At 38.5% G+C, this 22,369-nt stretch overlaps 1 protein-coding gene across 1 annotated transcript in view; it reads left to right on the top strand.

Annotated features, from left to right (window-relative positions):
• Positions 1–22,369, top strand: part of kif20a (kinesin family member 20A) — a 30,092-nt gene that overhangs the window by 3,988 nt on the left and 3,735 nt on the right. The window contains exons 7-18 of the mRNA XM_079835368.1: positions 1,269–1,377; positions 2,554–2,766; positions 2,863–2,974; positions 7,534–7,608; positions 7,791–7,934; positions 8,044–8,212; positions 8,308–8,457; positions 12,132–12,271; positions 12,387–12,489; positions 12,720–12,969; positions 18,518–18,609; positions 21,514–21,651. Coding sequence (XP_079691494.1) covers positions 1,269–1,377; positions 2,554–2,766; positions 2,863–2,974; positions 7,534–7,608; positions 7,791–7,934; positions 8,044–8,212; positions 8,308–8,457; positions 12,132–12,271; positions 12,387–12,489; positions 12,720–12,969; positions 18,518–18,609; positions 21,514–21,651 — 1,695 coding nt within the window. The remainder of the gene's footprint in view (positions 1–1,268; positions 1,378–2,553; positions 2,767–2,862; positions 2,975–7,533; positions 7,609–7,790; positions 7,935–8,043; positions 8,213–8,307; positions 8,458–12,131; positions 12,272–12,386; positions 12,490–12,719; positions 12,970–18,517; positions 18,610–21,513; positions 21,652–22,369) is intronic.

Genomic DNA, 22,369 nt, shown 5'->3' on the forward strand with positions numbered 1-22,369 from the left:
AAATTACCCCATGATTTACTCCCCCCTCAAGCCATCCTAGGTGTATATGACATTCTTCTTTCAGATGAATTCAATCAGGGTTATTTTTGGGTGAACTATCCCTTTAAGTCTAGTCCCAGACTCAAATGCATGTTTGAGCTTTTTTATCTGAAATCAATTTGCACTGGCATCTCTTAAAATATGTAAGTGCCATTGTTTTGTCTCAAGATGTACATCAGTAATGTTTTTTTCTAAGGCATGTTTATAAAAGCTACTTAAATGTCATAATTGAACTAAGGCCTAATCCTGGCTTAATCTAAACCCTGTCTGTGAAACCGGGCCATGAAAACTTTAAGCAGTATCACGAGTGCTTTTTTTGTTTTGTTCCGAAGTGCAAATGTGATATAGATTTTTATACAACAGTTCAATAAATAAGTCAATATTGTATCATATTTTAGACACAATATTGTCTGTTTTTGCTTAAAATCCTCATGAAATCAAAATTGACCCTATTTACTTTGTTAGCACACATTAAAGGTCTTAGGGTGAACAATTAATCCGTGCAAGTTAATACACAGAAAAAAATTGTCTTTCTCTCCTTTGTGGAACATAGATGTTTTGAAGATAGTTGGTAACCAAACTGTTTTGCTCTGGAAGTATATCTAAATACCAATTCAGATGCAGCTTCCGGAAGAAGAAAAAAATCATGGCTGTTGTAACCTAAAAGTATGTGTGTAACAAATGATGTTGAATCAAATAAAATATTTATTTCTAAAGCTACTTTTTTTAATGTCTATTTGATGCCTTTCTCATTTAATACAATAATGACGCTAAATTATATTTTGGGGGTAATTTCAAAGCCAAATTTGATGTGCGATTTAGTTAATTATATATTTATATATATATATATATATATATATATTTGACAGCCCTAGTATTTAGACAATGCTCAACTCTGTACAAATTAGCAGTAAAATTGCCATTCGTTTTTTTTTTTGACGTGCACACAGAAGTATATTAAATATACTACATACCTTCCAAATCAACTCAGCATCTCTTCACTTATGATAGATTTTTACAAAGATATGTTTGTATGTGATGATATTTGAAAAGTATGGCACATTGAAAAATGTGGCAACCGTGCATGAAATGTGTGATGTCATATTGATCCTTGAGTTATTGGTAATCTGGTGATTCTGTAAAAAAACAAAGTAATGGATATAATAATCCTTTTTGTCCTTCAATAGTTTCAGATCTTGACAGTCTCTAATTGTCTTCCTTTTGTTCAGGAGGAAAGCACAGGTGGACATCAGTCTAGGCTGCGTGCAGGTTTGTCCTCCTGGGACAGTGGCATCGGTGGACTCTCAGCAACCAGTCACATAGCAACACAGCTGGAGGGTGAGGAACTATCTGACATTCCACCCTGAGCTACTTCATACTGAAAAGCATTACAGAAATAATGATACTTGTCAATATTGACAAGTCTGGCCACTCAAACAAGGAGATTGCAGTTCCGTTTGAGCTACATTGTTCTCACTAACATATCAGGTGCAGTCACATTAGTGAAATCTTTCACTAATTTACCCGCCCTCAAGCCATCCTAGGTGTATATGACATTCTTCAGACAAATGCAATCGGAGTTATATTAAAAAAAATGTCCTGTCTCTTCCAATCTTTATAATGGCAGCCCAAAAAAGTGTATCCATCCATTATAAATGTAATCCACACGATTCACTTCAGAAGGCTTTTATTAACACCCGGAGCTGTGTGGACTGTGGAGTATGTTTATAATGGATGGATACACTTTTATGGGGGGCTGCCATTATAAAGCTTGGAAGAGCCAGACATTTTTTTAAATATAACTCCGATTGTATTTGTCTGAAAGAAGAATGTCATGTACACCTAGGATGACTTGAGGGTGAGTAAATCATGGGCTAATTTTCATTTTTGGGTGAACTATCCCTTTAAAGGTGCTCTAAAGCAATCCTGGGTGGAGTAACTTCTTGTTGACATTCGAAGTGTTGTCAAACAAAACAGAGGCTAGCTAGACCCTCCTCCTCCTCCCCCAACCCCTTCATGCTTCCTGATTGGAAGCCCTTCTGCCGCTGGAGTTATCAACTGATGTCCGATGTAAATTCAGGACTTTGCGCGTTCCTTCTCCTTTTCACTTTTCGTTGCAAGTTGTTCATCAGAGTCTTTTTGGTCGTGTCGGCCATATCAAAATCACATAATTCGAACTTCCCTCTTTATGCTTCTCTCTTCTACACAACCCCCTTCATGTGCACACGCACTAACCCCAAACCTCCACCCCCAAATCATTCTTGTCAGTTATTGGCTGGAGCACTTTATGTTTCGTTGTCCAGACTGCCCAAGTTTGTTTTTGTTGCCGTTTGTGGAGCTTGTGCTGACTACAGAAGCCGTATTTTGTTTTTTTACAGTGTGTTCAGGGGACAGGCAGCTAGCGGATAGTGAGATGTTTGCTGTAAAAAACATGTGACATCGCTTATAGCACCTTGTAATCAAAATATACAATTCAAGAGATTTCTTCTGAGCAGGAGTGTTTTTGTATTCCAGATTCAGATGGCATTTGTTTGGAGACAAATGGCCTGTATCTCAGTGGTGGGGAAGACCTTGAGGAGGGGGTGCATTTCTCAGTGTGGGTCTCGTTTTATGAGATCTACAACGAATTTCTTTATGATCTCTTGGACACTTTGCCTTCACTTCAGTTCCGTAAGAGAGCCACGCTACGCCTCAGCGATGACAAACATGGAAACCCGTATGTAAAGGGTAAGAATCACAGAAGAGCACAGAAATGACCACTTCCAGTTACTGATTTAAATATACATTCATAATTATATTGAATCATTCATATCCTTCCATTAGATCTGACCTGGATTCAAGTACAAAGTGCAGAAGAGGCTTGGAAAGTGCTTAAAGTTGGACAACGCAACCAAAGTTTTGCCAGTACTCACCTGAACCACAACTCCAGCCGCAGGTACCTGCTTAATGTCATACCCATTATTATGCCATCATTAAAGCATGGGGGATGCTGTTAGAACTGTGTAGAAAGTGTACTCCACTTTTGAAATGCATGTTGATCTTATTGTGAACAATGGTTCATTTCAAAAGATGTTTTGACCTTCTAATGTTTAATTTAAATGTCATAACTGGATCTTTCAGTGAAAATGGCAGTTTCAACCCAAAGTTGCGTGCAAAATTGCAATATTGCATAAAGCATTTGTGAATAAAGCAGCGTTTCCATTAGGGCTGGGTATCGATTCAGATGTTTCGATTCTTGATTCAACTCAGTGAATATAGATTTAATACAAATACTATATTTATAAAAAAGAACAGTGAACATATAAGTTTACAAGTGGGTAATTAAAAAGAAATGAAGAGCCACAAAACTGTATATTAAACTCGTTATTTTAAGTACACTTGGGTACCTAAATCCATCTCTATATTTCATATGCATATAATTATGTTCAATACAATACAATTTTGATGCAACTTTATTCAAAAAAATGCATCTGAGAAGTATTTATACAATTTTGATATATGTATTCTAAAACATAAAAAGGATATTGGATGATTTTCAGCAATTTTCAGTACACGACAACTTGGCTTTTCTTGCGATTTTGCTGCCCGTCATGTGTGCAGTTACTTTTCATACATAAGAAGCGCACTCATTCCTGGACACAAGTAGTTGCCGTGGTAACGAACTGAGAAATTGGTTCAAAATATCTATTAAAAATGCGTTGCTGCAATCGCAGGGTTCCCACTCGTCCTGGAAAACCTTGAAAACCTGGAAAATTGACAAATTTTCCAGTCCTGGAAAACACATGGAAAATGTCAAATGTCCTGGAAAATTTTGTTGTTGTCTGGGAAAATTCTTAAAAAAAAAGTTATTTCTTTAGCCGAGTATAAAGAGTTTATCGCCGGCCCAAACAATTAGCGCTAGTTGCAGAAAGCACATGTTCAGGAATGCTGAGTTTGATGCATGTGAGTAGTATTTGAATAATGATGTTTAATAGCTAATGCTATTAACTGCTCAAATGTATGCAGTGAATGTTAACTCGTAAGCTGCTACCTAATCACATCATTTTGATAAAAAGTCACATTTGTGTGTTATAAAGTAAGAATTGCATGATATAAACTCGCAATTCTGACCTTTTCTTCACAATTGACTTTTTTGCGCAGTTGCGAGTTTATATCTTGCAATTCTGACTTCTTTTCTCAGAATTGTGAGATCTAAACTGCAATTGCAAGTTATAAAGTCAAATTCTGAGGGAAAAAGAATTGCGTTTATCACAAATATGTAAACTCGCAATTGCGAGAGTCAGAATAGCGAGATAAAAAGTCACAATTACCTTTTCTTTCTATTCTGTGGTGTAAACAAGCTTCCATAGTCATAATGTATGATTAAGAGCTCATATTGAAAAAGGCTGGATTGTTAAGTAATGGCAATAAACTGTACAGCTTTTAAAGACTTAGAAAGCAATATTTGACATGATCCTTGTCTTTTATTCCCACCGTAGTAAAATTGAAAATGTCCTGGAAAAGGACTGGAAAATGGTTGCTGAAAAAGAGTGGGAACCCTGAATCGGAGAAGCCACTGTGGCTCTTTTGTTCCTACGTCATGAGATTTTTTAAAGGTCCCCTTCTTCACGATTCCATTGTTCAAACTTTAGTTAGTGTGTAATGTTGCTGTTAGAGCATAAATAATACCTGTAAAATTATAAAGCTCAAAGTTCAATGCCAAGCGAGATATTTTATTTAACAGAAGTTCCCTTTCAAAGCCTACAGCGAACGGCTGGCTTGGACTACATCCTGGTACTTCCTGCTTTAATTACGTCAGTAGAGCAGTAGAACAGACTAACCTCCGCCCACAAAGAAATGCGAAAAAGGGGGCGCGGTCTTGTTGCTGTCCCACGTGGAGAAGCGGACGGTCGCGTGGAGAAAAGGAACTGTTGCGTTGAGTGTGTTTATCGCCATGTCATCGAGACGTTGTTATTTTCATCCAGGAGTCAAATCACCTTTGTTTGGCTTTCCCAGGGACGCTGTAGAGATTATTGAACGCATACATCTCTCTGTTAAGAGGCGTGACCTTTCCAACGTGCGCTAAACTGCTGTCAAATTACAACACAGGAACCGCTTTCACGTGCGCTATTCTGTGGTCGAATCACAGCACAGGAACCGCTAGCACAATCAGAACTCGTTACGTGTTTCTGAAGGAGGGACTTCATAGCACAAGGAAATCACCAGCCGTTTTTAGGACAGTGGAAACAGCGGTACACAGATAAGTAAATTGTGTGAAAAATACTGTGTTTTTTTACACGCGAAACATGAACACATGTTATATTGCACACTGTAAACACAATCAAAGCTTCAAAAAAACACGAAGAACGGGACCTTTAATAAAGAGGTTTTTATGCAATATCCCAAAATGCGTATAGAAATAGGTGGATAGAAACATAGCTACAGTGTTAATTTTGACAGCAAATTTTGATTTAGTTTTAGTCATAGTCTTTTGACTAAAATGCCATTTAGTTTTAGTCATATTTTAGTCACCTGAATTGTTTTTAGTTTTAGTTGACTAAATCTACAGTAGATTTGGTAGACAAAAATCAAATGAGTTTAGTTAAATTGTAATACATTAAGCATTACATAACCGACTGTTACTTGAACTGACATTTTGACATTTTGTTTTTGACATAAAAAATACACGAAAGAGCTCAATTCACATTTGTTTGTTTTTTAAAAACATCTATATAGTTTTTTATAACTTTGTGTTTCTGTTCTGGTAGGCAGACCATATCAGGATAAGCTAAAGCTTCAAATAAGTTTGTTTATTTATTTATTTAATTTCTAGTAATGAAGATTGTTTTAATGGTTTTAGTGAACTATTATAACCCTGATACTTTATTGAATATGTGTCAAACACTGGTCTTTCCTCCTGACTGAATTAAATGGGAATGAAATTAAATACAGTTTATTGTGTAAGCAAAAACAAATACATAATGCGCGACTTTTAATTATAAACAAGCTGGAAATGCACATTCACTCTTATTTTGAAATGTCTGCGCCTCTATTGCAGTTGCAGGAGCTCATTCAAGTTTAGATGAGGGAGATAAATATGCATTGTTACAACCGTCTAAAACATATTACTATTTAAACATCGTAAAGTAAACATTGTCATTATTCAGCATTAGTTCATAAACAATTTCCTGGCATAAGTGTTATCGATTGATTGTGAACCGCTTTGGAGCGCTGTATTGGGGATGCGTGAGCCTGTAGAAATCAAATGTGCGCATCTGTTACACAGGACATCAGTTCTGACTGGATCTCTCCCCTAATAGTCCCTCCCTAACATTTTCGTCTCGTTTTTATTTGTTGACGAAAATGACAGTAAGTCAAAATGACAGTAAGTCAATGACTAGTTTTTATTTCGTTATTGTCTCGTTTTCTTCAGTGAAAAAAGGTCGTTGACGGAAATTGACAAATTATTCGTCAACGAAATTAACACTGCAAAGCTAATGACAGGCTTCTCTTTGCTGTTGTACGCAGGACTTCTGCAAACATTTAGTCCTCTTAAACCCTGCTCCTGCAAGCTTGCGTTCATCTGCCTCCACTTTTGAGAGCCATGCCCACATCTCAAAATCCAATTAACAACCGATAAATAGAACTATTGTATGTTGCAATATGGAGGAAAAGATCATTCATAACTTATCATTGTGACTAAGGTGCGGTCACATTTACCGTTTTGAGAATTTTCTCAAGCAAAACCCAGGGTTTTTTTATAACCGGAATCTACACAATTTAATTTCCCATAAGGGTGAGATTTCCCCACACAGATTTCGCAACAGGTTCAAGTTGGTCATGTTGGATTCATCACATTAAACCGCAGAAAGCTTCTTGGTTTGAAAGTAACTTCTGTCAGCTGTGCTTCAAACATCTCCACACTATAGACAATCAACAACGTACCCTTTTGTCGTAGAATTGCAACCGCACCTTTAAGGGGCGGCCACACTACACTATTCGTTTTATTGACTTCCATTCATACGCATGCAAATGCATCAAACCGCAAACTCAGTTTTGTATTTCACCACATTCCAAAGTTCATGTTTGGTGCAAATTCGCATCAGGTGAAGACGTGTGACCAGTAGAAGATTGATGCGTCGCGGAGTGACCTCTTGACTGAATTAAATTAGAACAATATTTTTGCAGTGAAGTCAAGTAGACTGTATGTATTTATTTTTTTTACATTTTGAATGTATTACGGTTATATCTTTTAATTCATGTTTCTAAAAAAGGTGCAGAGCATGACGTCATATTGCGACTTGCAGTGTCCGAAGAAATTTGGCATGCTCAAAGTTTAGTGTTGACAGTGGCTTTACACTGATGTCCAAGTTCTGCCCAATCAGAATGTTTTTATGAAATGTATATTTAAAGTTTACGTGTATTTAGCTATTTATGTATGCAAAAATAAATGATACAAAACGGTTCTATTAAATTGTAAATTAATTGAATGTTGTGTTTTCTTTCAATTTTTAGCCATAGTATCTTTACTATCCGTGTTCTACATGTCAAGCCACAAGCAGAGCTGGGACAGGTGACCAGAATCAGCGAGTGAGTGTTTCCACATTGCTTTGTGCTTCTTAAGTGCTGAATGTTTTTTTTCTTTTTCTTTTTCTGCCATTTTATTTTGTGTATTGGACTGAACCCTTTAGAATTACTCTGTCGATTAAACGATGGTCAGCTGGTCAGACCTCAAAAGGATTTGATTTGGAATCTTCTATTTCTTCCGGCAGGCTGTCTGTGTGTGATTTGGCGGGATCTGAGCGTTGTAAAGCCCAGCAGAATGGCGAACGAATGAAAGAGGCAAACAACATCAACACCTCTCTGCTAACACTGGGGCGCTGCATCACTGCTCTGAGACACAATCAAACCAATAAGTGAGTGTGACACGCTTCACAATTTACACAGTGTGATGGGTCATGATGGTCCACTAGTTGTCCAACAACTGTCAAAACAATTAGTGACGTCTTGCTGTCATTGCCACAGGTCTCGTCCTCCGCTGGTCGTTCCATTCAGAGACAGCAAGCTAACCAGGGTCCTCCAGAGTTTCTTCTGTGGTCACGGGCGCTCTTGCATGGTGGTCAACATCAACACCTGTGCCTCCACCTATGACGAAACGCTCCAAGCGCTCAAATTCTCTGCCATTGCCACACAGGTGAAAAGATGCTTCTTTCTCTGAAAAAGTTTATCTTTCCTCAAACCAAACGACATGTAAACAATGTCCATTTACAAATATGTTTCATATTTCAGCTGGTACATGGGCCGTGCAGCAAGACACGTGTGGCGTACATCCTGTCCCTCCTTCGTGAGCAGCCAGCTCATCCCAACGACACCACTTTACTGGAGGAGGATGAGGAGGAGAGTGATGAGGAAGGAGACATCACCATGTTTGATCCTGAGGTAAATCAAGTTTAATTTGGTTAATCATAAGATAATTAGGGCTGTAATCAACCAAAGAAAAGTCGACTAAAAATGACGTTAGGGAAAAAAAACATTAATTAGCTGCGCACTGTGTGCAGTACTTGGTAGCCTTGTTGTCTGCCTAAATGAATTATAAATAAACATAAAAAACTAGTAGGCTATTTGCAGTATATTAAATAGTTTTTGAGCTGATTATTTTGCACTGAAATGAGTCTGACACACAAATCTGTCGGCTCTGACAGCGTTGCATCACGTGCACCTGTGCAATATCATAGCCTATGATTTCCAAAAATATAGTACTATGTTGTCAACTAGTGATATCAGCACAAGAACTTTTGAGGAATATGCAACATAATTTAGACAATTGTTTTTGTCATTTGAGGAATATGCAACATAATTTAGACAATTGTTTTTGTCATATGTTGGCCTATTATAATAACAGACAGACACTATCATTTCAGCTTCTGTGAACAGAGGAGCTCAGCTCAGCTTCACGGCTGAGACACGAAAAGACTATTAACTTGAAGCTTTTACTCTTAAATGCAAAAGGCACGTCCACTTTAATAAAAAAAAGAATATTTATTAAACAAGCCAGATCAAGAGCAGAAAAAAACCCTCTCACAATTAAATAAACACAGCAAACTTTTTTGGCACGCAGCATTTGTTCAAATGCTCTGGAATGGTTTACGGGCGCGTTAAAGTTGCTTTACGTCACCGATAGGAAAAAGTGGAGTGCGGCGCGCACGGACAAGTAGATCTGCATTCTGATTAAATGAACGCGGCAAAAAATCGACCAATCAGAATTTTGGTCGAGTCAGAACGTATCGACTGGGAGATTACAGCCCTAAAGAGAATAATCATTTGTGATAACTTATAGAATAGCTCACCCAGAAATGATATCCGTCATTTACTCACCCTCATGACTTTCCAAACTAGGGCTGTCACTAACGATTATTTTGGTAATCGTTCAATTATTCTGACGATTAATTGGATGTTTTTGTGGCAATAAAACCTAAGCAAACAATAGCCATTAAACTGTCTTAATACATATTATAATAAAAAATTAGACAATAATATTAGGTTCAAATAAAGTATCAAAAGCAAGTAATCATATGGTTTTATAGAACAACACAGTTAAAATGCATAATATATATTATAAACAATCATCTTATGTACATTATGTATTATAACAAATGCCTGCAGGGGGTGCCAACGGCCTGGTGATTGTTTTTGTCCCACTTTACTGCAGATCAAATCCATGTTCAATATTGGCCAAACAATTATTTCAAATGTTTACTTAATCTTTAATATTTGGCAACTTCTTTACAATAGAATTACTACAGCCATTGTAATTTCTTCAGTAAGAATATGTGGACATCAAAACATGCAAACTCAGAGCAAGGGTTTAAACTTTCATTTTGAAATCTCTATGAACAGTTCGCATATTTAGAAACGCATTGATGTATCCTCCTGTGTAGGTGTAGTTTTATAAATATTTGACCTTACAAATGATGAAATCGTGTACGTTGCGTTCCCAGATAAAGCAACCCAAACTCTCAGCATATAATGCAGAGATAGAGTTTAAGACGCTCCACACAGGTAAATGCTGACTGTTTATATGGAGCAGAACTGAGAACGACAAGCATGTCAATAAATATTTAACCCGTTGGGTATATTTTTATTTAATTGAATCGCAGCCATTGTGAATTCACAATAGCACTATATTATAGTATGGTTTTTTAAATGTTTTTAAAGTCCCTGTAAAGTCAAAACTAAACATGTGTTCTGAGTTCCTCACACCACAGATAAATTTGTTATTAACCACCCAGCCAAATTTGAATCATAAAAAAATCCGGGAAGTACATAAAATAGCTTATCAAAAACCTGAAAAAATGAGCAGCATTCTCTGCTCTCAAACGCTGGGGGTGTGTCCGCTGTCGGCGCCGAAACCACGCCCACTCGCGGGAAAGCGGCAGTAGCACACAAGACAACACTCACTGATCACGAGCGTCTATGATCACGACGCACCAGATGTCGGCGGGACGGGAGGATGAAGGCCTGGGCGGGGTATAGTCGGTTCTGCAGCGGATTATCAGTGAATCCCAGTTGTCTCCGGTGAAAGTTTGTAAATCGATCCGGTGTAAAGTCACTGCAGAGGTAGGTGTCGGTGATGATCCTCAGCTCTCCATCAAGGTTGCTGTTCACAAAATTAATCCACCTCTTCATCGTTTTTGTTTTGTAAGCTGTTATGTAAGTTGTTGACTATAGTAACTAACAGTACTATCAGTAACTCGCGATCGAACTGATGCGAATGTGCTCTAGTTATGATCGTGTTAGGGGAGGAGCCAGGCTCAGTGGCTCCAGTGCGTCATCGAGCCACCGTTTTAGCCCCGCCCAGAAAATCCTGAACACAGCAACGGTGAAAAACTGTTTAACGGTCTAACTTCTGAATTCAGTACTTCATAGTTCACAGTCTTTGTAATGTGTTTCAGCAATACATTTCTAACATTTATAATGTGTTTAGAAACAAATCTCAGAATTGCCTTTACAGGGACTTTAATATATTGTGCGGCCTTAGAAAACGGTCTAATAATGCGGTTCAGGTATTCTTATCCATGGAATGTGCCACTTCCAGTATTTTCCGGTTACTCGACACGGTAAATTGCAGTCAAGGATTTTTTTTTTCCCGAGGAATCCTGACAGCCCTATTCCAAATTAGCCTGACGTCGTCATACTCAGATTCTAGTCAGAACATGAGTCTGATACTGCTCCATTGGGGTGTGTTTCAACCGAACCAGGAAAGAAAATGCCTCTGCACTCCATTGGATAGACCTACAACCAATCAGAGAAACGGTGTAAGTGACGTATGTTGAGTGACGCATAGTTGTCAACAGAACGCACGCTGGAAGAAGTAGATGATGATGAGTGTAAATGATCTTTGCTGGTGTTGTAAAAGAATTTAAGGATACATGGAGTACTTACCAACACGATCATCATTTTTGAGAGAAATAGTGAAGGTGAATGCATATCCAAACAAGTTCTCCGTTTAGGAAACAAACTCACGCCAAGCGCTCTTTGATGATTTGCATGATTACGTTACTGTTTATCATCTGTCCATCATCATCTAAAGCCCACCCTGACAATTTGATTGGTCCGAACAGCTCTGGTTCATGCATAGTTGCTCCACAACGGATCAAGTCCAGACCGAACTTCCCGACCTCAAATGTTGTGGGCGGGGCTAAATTCGGCTGGTATCCAGGCTAATTCCAAACCGGTATGACTTGGAAACACAAATTAAGATATTTTTATTTAAAACGGAGGTTTCTGTCCCTCCATTGAAAGTCCAGATATCAAAAATGTAAAATACTCAAAGGTTTTAAAGGCATTATAAAACGAATCCATATGAATAGAGTGGTTTAATCCAACTCCAGTGAAGAGGTACAGATTAATTTCACACACGGTAAACATGAAAGCTGGTGCATGAGGGTGAGTATGAGTAAATGATGAGAGTATTTTAATTTCTGGGCGAACTATCTCTGACTGTTGACTTGCATGACTGTTGACATAACAAGTCTTGAAATGACCAGAAAGCACAACTTTCTTAAACCCTAGAAATGTTTCATAACTCAGCTGGATTTCGTTATGTTGGGCAGGCGCTCCTAAAAGCCATCGATGTTCTGAAGCGTGAGGTGCTGCGTCAACGGCAGGAGAAAGAGGAACTCGAGGCCATGGTTCGAGAGGAGGTCTGCACTGAGATGATGGAGGTCATCAACCGCATGCAGGATGACTTCAGGTACCTAGTGCTTCTATGGATAAGGGAACGAATCTATATCGCTAGTGCATATGTACAGTAACGCAATATAAAGTTGTTGTTACAATTAGATGTTTTAAGTTCCTCCCTTGTGCAGCGAGACACTGGAGAGCGAGAGGGATCTGATGGAGAAGAGATGTGAGAACAAAATTAACAATCTGAAGAGCAGCCTGAGGAAATACTACAGCCAAGAGCTAGAGGTCAGTGATGTGAAGGGGAGTCTGACAATTCAACCAAAACCCTGTTTGCACATTTTATCGGAATAATTATTAATATTAATGACACAATTTATGAAATAAGTATTTTAAGGATTAGGGTTGTGTCAATAGACGATAGTATCGTAAAATATTTTATCAACGGTGATGTTATTACTGTATTGACACATTAAAAGATGTGATTTTGATAGTACTGATTTGATCATTTCTTGAAGGAGCGAGATGATGAGATCCGAGAGCTTTCTGCTGCTCTTAAGGAAAAGGAAGAGGGTGATATTGCCCCAGGTGCTATTTTCCCACCTCTGGATGACATCAACGGTCCCCGGCGCTCACGGCGCTTGGCTTCGACACACAAGCGAGACACGGAACATGAGAGCATGGAGCTCCTGCAGTGTAAAACCGAGCTGGAGCAGTGCAAAGCTGAGCTGGACCTGAAACAAACAGAACTGCGCCTCAAAACTCTGGGTAAGTTTTGCATGTGACATTGAAAAAGTTTAAACGGGGTATCTGTGGGGCATTAAAAGTCATTAAATAGATTTTGCGAAAATTAAGGCCTTCAATGGCATTAAAAAGCATTACATTTTATTCTTACAGGCATTACATTTTTTTTTAGATAGCCAGTTTATATTGAAAATAGCCTTCATAAGAAAGCGCAATGTGATGAATATACTTAATTACCTGATCTAGCTTCCGAAACCCCCGCTACTGCCGCACGAGCGCAAGATCTTGCTTTCCTGCCACTGCGCAGGCGCACCTCTCTCTGCGTCTGCTGTTCAGTGAGTGGCTGAGAGGAGCAGCGCATTCAGTTGAGGCTGTGCGCTCTGCCAGAGAACAAACAAAAACTAGAGCTGCGTCCGAAATCGAATAGTTCTCTACCATATAGTGTGCAAAAAACAGTACGCCAACAGAGTAGTATGTCTGAATTCATAGTATTCGAAAAACAGTCGGATTGACCTACTACTTCCGGCAAGATTCTGAAGTGCGCATACGATGGACGCTTTACTATCCCATGAGGCCATGGAAGATGATTTATGAATGGAGGTGAAGGGACGCAACTGACGCTGGTAGGTCACATGATCATGACAACATGGCGGATGTAGTACGTCCGGATTACAATCATTCATACTATACAGAACATTTTAACGGTCGCGAAGTTGGATGGATGATGGATCCATGTTCTCATTCTGTTTATGCCAAATTCTGACTCTACCATCTGAATGTCTCAACAGAAATCGAGACTCATCAGACCAGTTCAACATTTTTCCAGTCTTCAACTGTCCAATTTTGGTGAGCTCGTGCAAATTGTAGCCTCTTTTTCCTACTTGTAGTGGAGATGAGTGGTACCCGGTGGGGTCTTCTGCTGTTGTAGCCCATCCCAGGGTTCCCGCGGGGTCTTAAAAAGTCTTAAAATGTCTAAAATTAATTTTTTTAAATTTAAGGCCTTAAAACGTCTTAAAAACGGCCAGATTTTCACCCGAGGTCTTAAATTTAATTTAGTTAGGTCTTAAAAAAAGTGTTATCCTCGTTCATTTCCAGAAATGCTGGCTGCAGAAAGTTATTAACGTTACACTGTAGTAGGGATGGGCGATATCTTATCGTTTGCGATATACCGGTAAAAATTCTCCCCACGATAAGAATTTGTCTTCCCGCGATAATAACGATAAAGCCTAGTTGATAGCGCGACCCATCCGCACCGTGCCACCGCTGGCCGTCTCTTGATGCTTAAAGCGTTATTACTTTATGATGGCCGCGGTGGCTGCGTTCGTCACTTTGTAAAGCTGAACGGGGGTTGGAGAGAGAATTTTCTTGTGGTGCCTCCGCAGCACTCGGTGTCCTACGCGCAGCGCGTGATGGGACGGCACTGAATCCGCATCTCACGTGCAGAGCGAGTACAGCGAAAGCTGCGGAAGAGTTCATAGCTAAACGAGGGGCACCTGAGGGTAATCTGAACCTGTACATACAGATGTATTTTCACTCGCTGAGCACTTGGACTGCGCGCTTAAGAGATTTGCTCTGTCTCAATCGATCGGTAAAGCATTTCAGTTCATCTCAATGAATGCGCAGTGTATTTGACGCACATTAAACACTAGTGTGAGGCGCGCGACTGAGAGCGCTCAGTGTTTCACACACACTCAAAGAGAGAGCGAGAGAGTCTTATACCACACAGAATTGTCGTGCTACATGTAAACAATATCCTTTGTTGTATTTTCCTGTAAAATAATGGCGTTTATTTGGAATTATTCAGCCTTTCATGAACAGGAAGAAACAAAATGCACAAACGGGAATCTCATTGGCATCGGGAATCTATTAAGGTGCCTGTTTTGATTTCAGCAAATCAGTTAGAATGAGCGCTGACAACGTGATTAATATTCATGAACCCAGAAGCTCATTATTCCTAAGTGCAGTTTATTTTTATTAGTTGAAGAATTCGTGGTATTATCTTATCAACTCAAATTACTGAAGTTCTATCATTAAATCATTATTTTCAACTTTTTTGTAATCTGAACACATTTTTGGGATAATTACTTTTGCTGTTTCTGCTATTTTTACCACTGTTTGCACCATGAGTGTATGAATAAATACAGAATCAGTTTACATGTAAAACTTGTCATTGATTTGAATTATTATTGTTTGTATTGTGTGATGTTTTTTAGCACAGTTGCACTATTTAAACATTACCTGCACTTTTGCAGAAGACAATTATATCTGCAACTTTTCCATTTCTGAAAAGGCTGGTGTGGAATTTTACATAAAAAATAATAATTAATTATATATATATATAATATATATATATTTAATTTTTTTATTTATTCATTTTATTATGTATTATAGGAGCCTATTTGATGACATGTACGTTTTACTGTAGATCATTGTTTGTTTTTCTGAGTCTCTCAAGAATGCATACAGCTCTCACTTGTATCCAAAAACATGGGGAATGATACTACATTTATCGTCATTGATATCGTTATCGCAATAAATACTAGAAAATATCGGGATACATTTTTGGACTAAAAAAAAGTCCATATCGCCCATCCCTACACTGTAGCAAAAAAGTATCGAATCGCGAAAGCGGAGCTCAAAGCGGCGCTCTATAGTCTTTGCTGCGCCGCCCTCAGTGCGTTCGTTCTCAGTTGTGTTGTAGTTCTTTCTGGGGGTGTTGGTACACGTACTCGGTGATAAAACTACAAATCCCGTGATAAATGCAATTACCTGCCCGCAAAATACGTCTAAATTAAATAACGTTGTATTTTTTTGGACAGAATGAGGCAGACATGCATTGTTTTATATTATTCTAAACAGTGATAAAGTCTGCACTCAATCAGCACTGCATACCTTATTATTATGACAATAGTGAAGGCTTGAAGAACTCAAATACACCATAGCTTCATGCAGTCGTGTTTATTGTCTTCGTTTCATCAGTCAAAGCGTTTCTATCTTCAGTTTATCCTACATCGCTAGCTTCACCCAGAGCCCGTCTACGGAGAGCCTGCCCACTCCCTATTAAGCCCTGTTGTACAGAATTTTGGTTGTAGTACCACCAGAGTTCCACTGGGGGCGATCGCCATGAGTGCAAAATGAATGGAAGTCAATGGGGCTTGACGGCTAAATTTGTCTCTTTCACCCGATTGCCGTTGAGAAATCTCAGAAATGATTGTAGATTTTGCAAGTTCAACATGGGTTTTAGGTCGAAAGTTGAATGAACGAGTACTTATGTCCTTTTGATTTCTTACAGGTTGAGTTGTTGTTGTCCATAACACGCTAGCATTCTGCTAATGAACGCTGATTGGTCAGTGAAGGACTGATTACGACCAGAGATCCCGCTTGATGGCATCGTGTCATCTGAAGCGGGATTAGAAACAAACAAAACAAAAACTCTTCTAGCACGTGTATTTACCTGTGTCAGCTGTGTTGTCGATGCCTCGAGAGAAAAGAAAGTGCAGAGCGCGAAAGCACCAGAGCGACTGAAGGATTGCCGTTAAGCAGTATCTCTGGTCGTACATGCGTATGACGTCATTGACACTTTAAAAGACTTTTTAAAGCAAATAAGTGACTCTAAAAAATCTAACACCCAGCAATGTGTAATTTATTTGCATTTCCTTTCGAATACAACATTCAAATTACTAGATAAAAAATTATATCCTGAGAAAAGTGGATTTTTATTGGTATAGCGCCATAGACCTCCATTCATTCTGCACTCGTCCTGTGAGCGCCCTCATATGGAATCAGAGAGGAACTGCAACCAGTTCAGAAGCCGGAAGTTCAGTGAGAGTGAAACTTCTCGCCATATTAGACATTCTCTGCTTCACCTTAGGGCTAAGGATTACTTCTCTGAGGGAAATGTGGAGTTTCTGCTCGAGGGCGCCCTCTGGCTTCCATTATGAATGAAAGTTTGGGTAACAAATATGAAAAATAACTTCTTTCTAAATAAATTTATATGACAACCCATATGTTTTTCTCCAATGTACAGTTTTCCCCCCACAGTGGATGCATAAGAGGCTCATATTTCATATTAAATACATAGACTTTTTATTTTATTTTTATTTTATTTATTTTTTTATTTTATTTTTTACAATAAATCTTTAGACCTTTCTAATGATTTTTAGTCATAGGCTGTCTGCATATTAACAGGTAACCCAGCAGGTTTTTTTTGTAAAATAAGTTTTCTGTAAAATATAAATGTTATTTTATTAGTATTATTATTATATTGTTATATTTATTCTTAAATACTCTATTTTAAATTTTTTAATAATTAAAATGTTATTGTAATAGTAATATTTCAAATTTTGTTATATATTTGTATTTATTGAATATAATCATTATTATTAGTCTCGTTAATATATAAACATTCATATATAAAATGTTATATGCATACACTTTTCATTTGTTAAAAAAAAAAAAAAAAACATTGCATTTTCACCAGAATAATCGCACTTAGATATCTTCCCCAAATCGTGCATCCCTAGTTTATCCTATCTCCCTAGTGCATCCCCTGTTCAATCTCTATTAGGCTATTAAAATGCTGTTTTGTAATCTATTCTATTTGAGGGCAAGTTTGTTTTAGCCTATTTTCATTTTGGGCCTAAGGTTTTGGGCATTTGGCACGTTGTTGGCTGTGGAGGGTTACTAAGGTCATTGGTTTTTTTATTATTTCTTTGATTTAAATAATTTTGGTAATGCGTCGTATAGGTCATAAATTTCAATCTTTATGGTCTTAAAATGTCTTAAAAAGGTCTTTAAATTTGACTTTCTGAAACCTGCAAGAACCCTGCCATCCGCCTCAAGTTTGTGCGTGTTGTGGCTTCACAAATGCTTTGACTGAAATAACCACGCGTTACAACCGAGGTATGCAGCAAAGTTGCTTGAATATCAGCTTGAATCAGTCGGCCCATTCTCCTCTGACCTCTAGCATCAGCAAGGCATTTGCGCCCACAGGACTGCCACATTCTGGATGTTTTTCCCTTTTCACACCATTCTTTGTAAACCCTAGAAATGTTTGTGCGTGAAAATCCCAGTAACTGAGCAGATTGTGAAATACTCAGACCGGCCCGTCTGGCACCAACAACCATGCCACGCTCAAAATTGCTTAAATCATCTTTCTTTCCCATTCTGACATTCAGTTTGGAGTCCAGGAGATTGTCTTGACCAGGACCACACCCCTAAATGCATTGAAGCAACTGCCATGTGATTGGTTGATTAGATAATTGCATTAATGAGAAATTGAACAGGTGTTCCTAATAATCCTTTAGGTGAGTGTATAATGGGAGCATAAAGGGTAGCAGCAGAGAAGCAAACAAATCTAAAGGGCTGACATTTGGCAGAATGTAAATGCAAATATTCGAACTGCCATATGACGTCATCTATCGACATTTAGCGACATATATATGGCATTAAAAAGCATTAAATTAGATTTAATGAAACCTGCAGAAACCCTGTTAAAGACTAAATTTTAAGTTCAATAAATCTATTTACCTGACTGCACTTCTACAACAACTAAATCCACACTCTTCTATAGAACTGAAACGCTTCCAGGAGAACCTCCCACTGACGGGCATCACCAGCACCATGACAACTACAGCTGAGCGGAAACTGGAGGAGGGTCAGAGGGTCAGTGCTTTGGTTTCTTTTTGAATGTGATTGGTTCAATAGTAGTTTGTGTTTGCATGTCAAAAAGATTTAAATTCCGTTTTTCAATTGTTTTAAGTCTTTTTAATAGGAATTCGATGTGTTGACCAACAGAAAGCTGCTTGGTTGTGCACCGCTACAGTCCTTGCAAAAGTTTGCTAATGTGCCTCTCAGAATTTGCCAAATTCTTTGAGGCGCAATCAACAGCAGCTAATAAAATCATGAAATTAACTTGTTGGTACTACACCTGCTATTAAGATATGACTTGGTCGATTGGATGATAAGTGGACGACGCTAAAATACGGGTGTAAACGGGGTCTAAAACGTTTGGAGTCCATTTTCGACCACTTCAAGAGATGGCCGAAAACACATTAGACCTGATTGCTTTTGTGTGAGATGATCATGTGGTCGAATGTGTTGACCACAACTGACCTAATCCGTAAATATTATGGGAAGAGTGCTAGACAGACCGGTTTTAAACTTTGGCTGAAGACGGAAGTTTTGTTTGAAGATGCATGTTGAAGATGACCAAGTAAATGTTCTCTCACCATTCCTGATTTCTAACACACTCTTCTTCCCAAAAATGAGTTCACCCAAAAATGAAAATTCTGTCATTAATTGCTTACCCTCATGTCGTTCGACACCCGTAAGACTTCATCTTCGGAACAGAAATTAAGATATTTTAGTTGAAATCTGATGGCTCTGAAAGGCCTCCATTGGCACAATGCACGGTTCACTCTCAAGACCCTTAAAAGGTACTAAAGACGTCGTTACAAAGTCCATCTCACTACAGTGGTTCTACAATAACTTTATGAATCGGCGAGAATAGTTTTTGTGCGCAAAAAAAACCTAAATAACGACTTATATAGTGATGACAATTTCAAAACACGGCATCATGAAGCTTCGAAGCGTTATGAATCAGTGAGTCGAATCATGATTCGGATCGCGTGTCAAACTGCTGAAATTTGGCGATCCAAACTGCTGATTCGACTCACTGTTCCGAAGATGAACGGAGGTCTTACGGGTGTCGAACGACATGAGGGTAAGTAATTAATGACAGAATTTTCATTTTTGGGTGAACTAACCCTTTAATCTTTTTTTACTTCGCTCAAATAGCGCGCTTAGCCAGCTACAGAGAAACTGGTAGCCAGGCTACAGATAAGTGACAGATCCTGAGTGGCAACGTCACTACCGGCACGGTTGGCTAATTCCGGGCTGAGAACGGTTTGTAATCGTGCCGTGCCAAGTGGAAACATAACTGCAACGTTCCTTACTTTAAGAACCGTTCGGCCCAACGGTGGAAAAGCAGCTAATGAGTGGCACAGTTTTGCCTTCTGCACATATTCAAGCATGCTTGTGGGGTTTCTGCGAATACCGTGTCGCTGTCTGAGGACAGTCCACGCGAACTTCATCTCCAAATCTTGTCTTCACCAGCATATCACCATTTCATTTGATACTATTGTCAAATCCAGCACAGAAACTCAAATTTCTTCACTAAAACATGACTGAAATATATCAGCCTACTACTGTAAAGTACTTATCAAATTAATGAGTTTTAATACATTGTTTTCATTCAACGTTCCCAGCTGGTGGAACGATCTTCCCACCGCCATCCGAAACGCTGATTCGTTGACAACATTCTAAAGTCAACTAAAAACTCTTCTCTTCCATGAGCACTTAACCTCTTTAAAAAAAAAAAAACTCTTTCTTCCCTTTCCCCTCCCTACTCTAGCCTGTGCTACACTGAGAAATGTACATGGACGAAGTATTTCAGGCACTTGTTGCGCTCACTCGACTCTTCATGACCAATCGCTTATTGTACCCCCAAGTTGTAAGTCGCTTTGGATAAAAGCATCTGCTAAATGTAAATGTAATACATTTCTTTTCTGTTAAATATAGATTAATCGAAAGCAAACCACAATCGCGATTTGGCTTGAAGGCAGCAATTTTATGAAAGTGTAAAAGCGGCGATTTTAATGAAATATACATTTATTCTTAGAAGGATAAATAAGGATCATGTGCATATATGACAATCCATATGTTTTTCTCCAATGTACCAAAGTTGTTTTTTTTATTTCCACAGCGGATGCATAAGAGGCTCATATTTCATAATAAAGACATAGACTCGTTCTTGATTTTGCATACCTCCTGACAAAAATTTTAAAATCGATATTACAGATTTTTGTTATAATATAATATTTTATAATAAATCCTTAGACATTTCTAGTGATTTTTTTAACCAGAACATGTTGTACCTGCATGTTAACGGGTAACCCTGATGTTTTTTAAAAATAAGTTTTCTGTAAAATATTATTTATTATTAGCAATAATAAATCATTATTATTATTAGTCATGATATAAGCACAATGTTTTTTATACACACACTTTTCATTTGTAAAAAGTAAAAAAAAAAAAAAAAAAAAGTATTAAATATAAATATAATTATATAAAAAAATAAATTAAATACAATTATAGTGACAGATTTCATTGGCCCCTAACCATGTTAACTTTATAGGAAATGTTCACAATTGTTTAATCATGCACAGTATTCTAAAAAGATTCAGTTTGTTAACTTTAATGCATTGGGTATCATGAACTAACAACAATGAGAATTTTTACAGCATTTATTAATCTTGGCTGATGTTAATTTATAAATATAATGTAGTTGATTTTATTTCATGTTCATTCATAATACATTGGAAATGTTACCAGCTAATAAGTGTTCCTGTTGTAGACAAAGCCCCTCCAGGAGGCGCTTGATGTCCTTGATGAGGCGCACAGTCCAATCCTCTACTGATGACTTTCCTTTGCTATACATTTGAAGGGAGAAATGGAGTATCCCATATATGGCACTGTGTTAAGAGTGTGTTCGTGTTTTGTGTGTAGAACCTGAAGCAGCTGCGGATGGAGCTTCAGATGTTGGGCATCAAGCTGCAGTCGGGAGAAAGGGCATGCTGCCGCAACACAGACGGAGAGAAACTCCGCCACGCGCTCTCCTCAGCAGACAGCAAACTCGCCAAACAGGTAATGAACACCCACTTTGTTCAGTCACATCATGTTAACATAAATTCACCAAGCATTTGGTTTGAATATTACATTTAAAGGGGACCTATAATGTATAGCTGTTTGTGCTCTGTAACACTGCAGATGGTTTTAATTCACAAAGTCATCGCCATAGGGAGTTCAACTCCTGCCTGAACCGCCTCGTTTGCAGTGCCTAGCTTATGTCACCATAGCCGCGTTTCCACCGCAGGAACTAGGAACTTTGGGCTGTTACTCTGTGTGTTTCGACCGCAGGAACCAGGGTCTAAAGTCCCTGCCGGGGTTCGGGAATCCATGAAATGCACACTTGCTCCGATTTTGAGCACTACGCGGAGACCTAAAGCACGATCAATGTAGAATTCAACAGCTTAGACACGCGCGTCTTCCTCTGCTTGTAAACAAATCGATTGTGGGTCATGAGTCCGAACGCCGGATCTGCGTAATATTCTTGCGCATGCGTCGTGGAGGCACATACGAAAGACAAGAACAAGTTGGATAAAGTTGTTGGTGTTATTTTGATTTTTTTTTTTTGCGCACAAAGACTATTGTCGTCGCATCATAAAATTATTGTAGAGTCACTGTGGACTTTGTAACGACGTTTTAAGAGCCTTTTATGGGTCTTGGGAGTGTAAATGTACTGAATGCCAATGGAGGCCCATCTGAAGCCTTTCTCAGCCATCAGCTTTCAACAAAAATATCT

Source organism: Gobio gobio, assembly GCF_949357685.1.
Source record: "Gobio gobio genome assembly, chromosome: 14".
NCBI classification, from domain to species: domain Eukaryota; kingdom Metazoa; phylum Chordata; class Actinopteri; order Cypriniformes; family Gobionidae; genus Gobio; species Gobio gobio.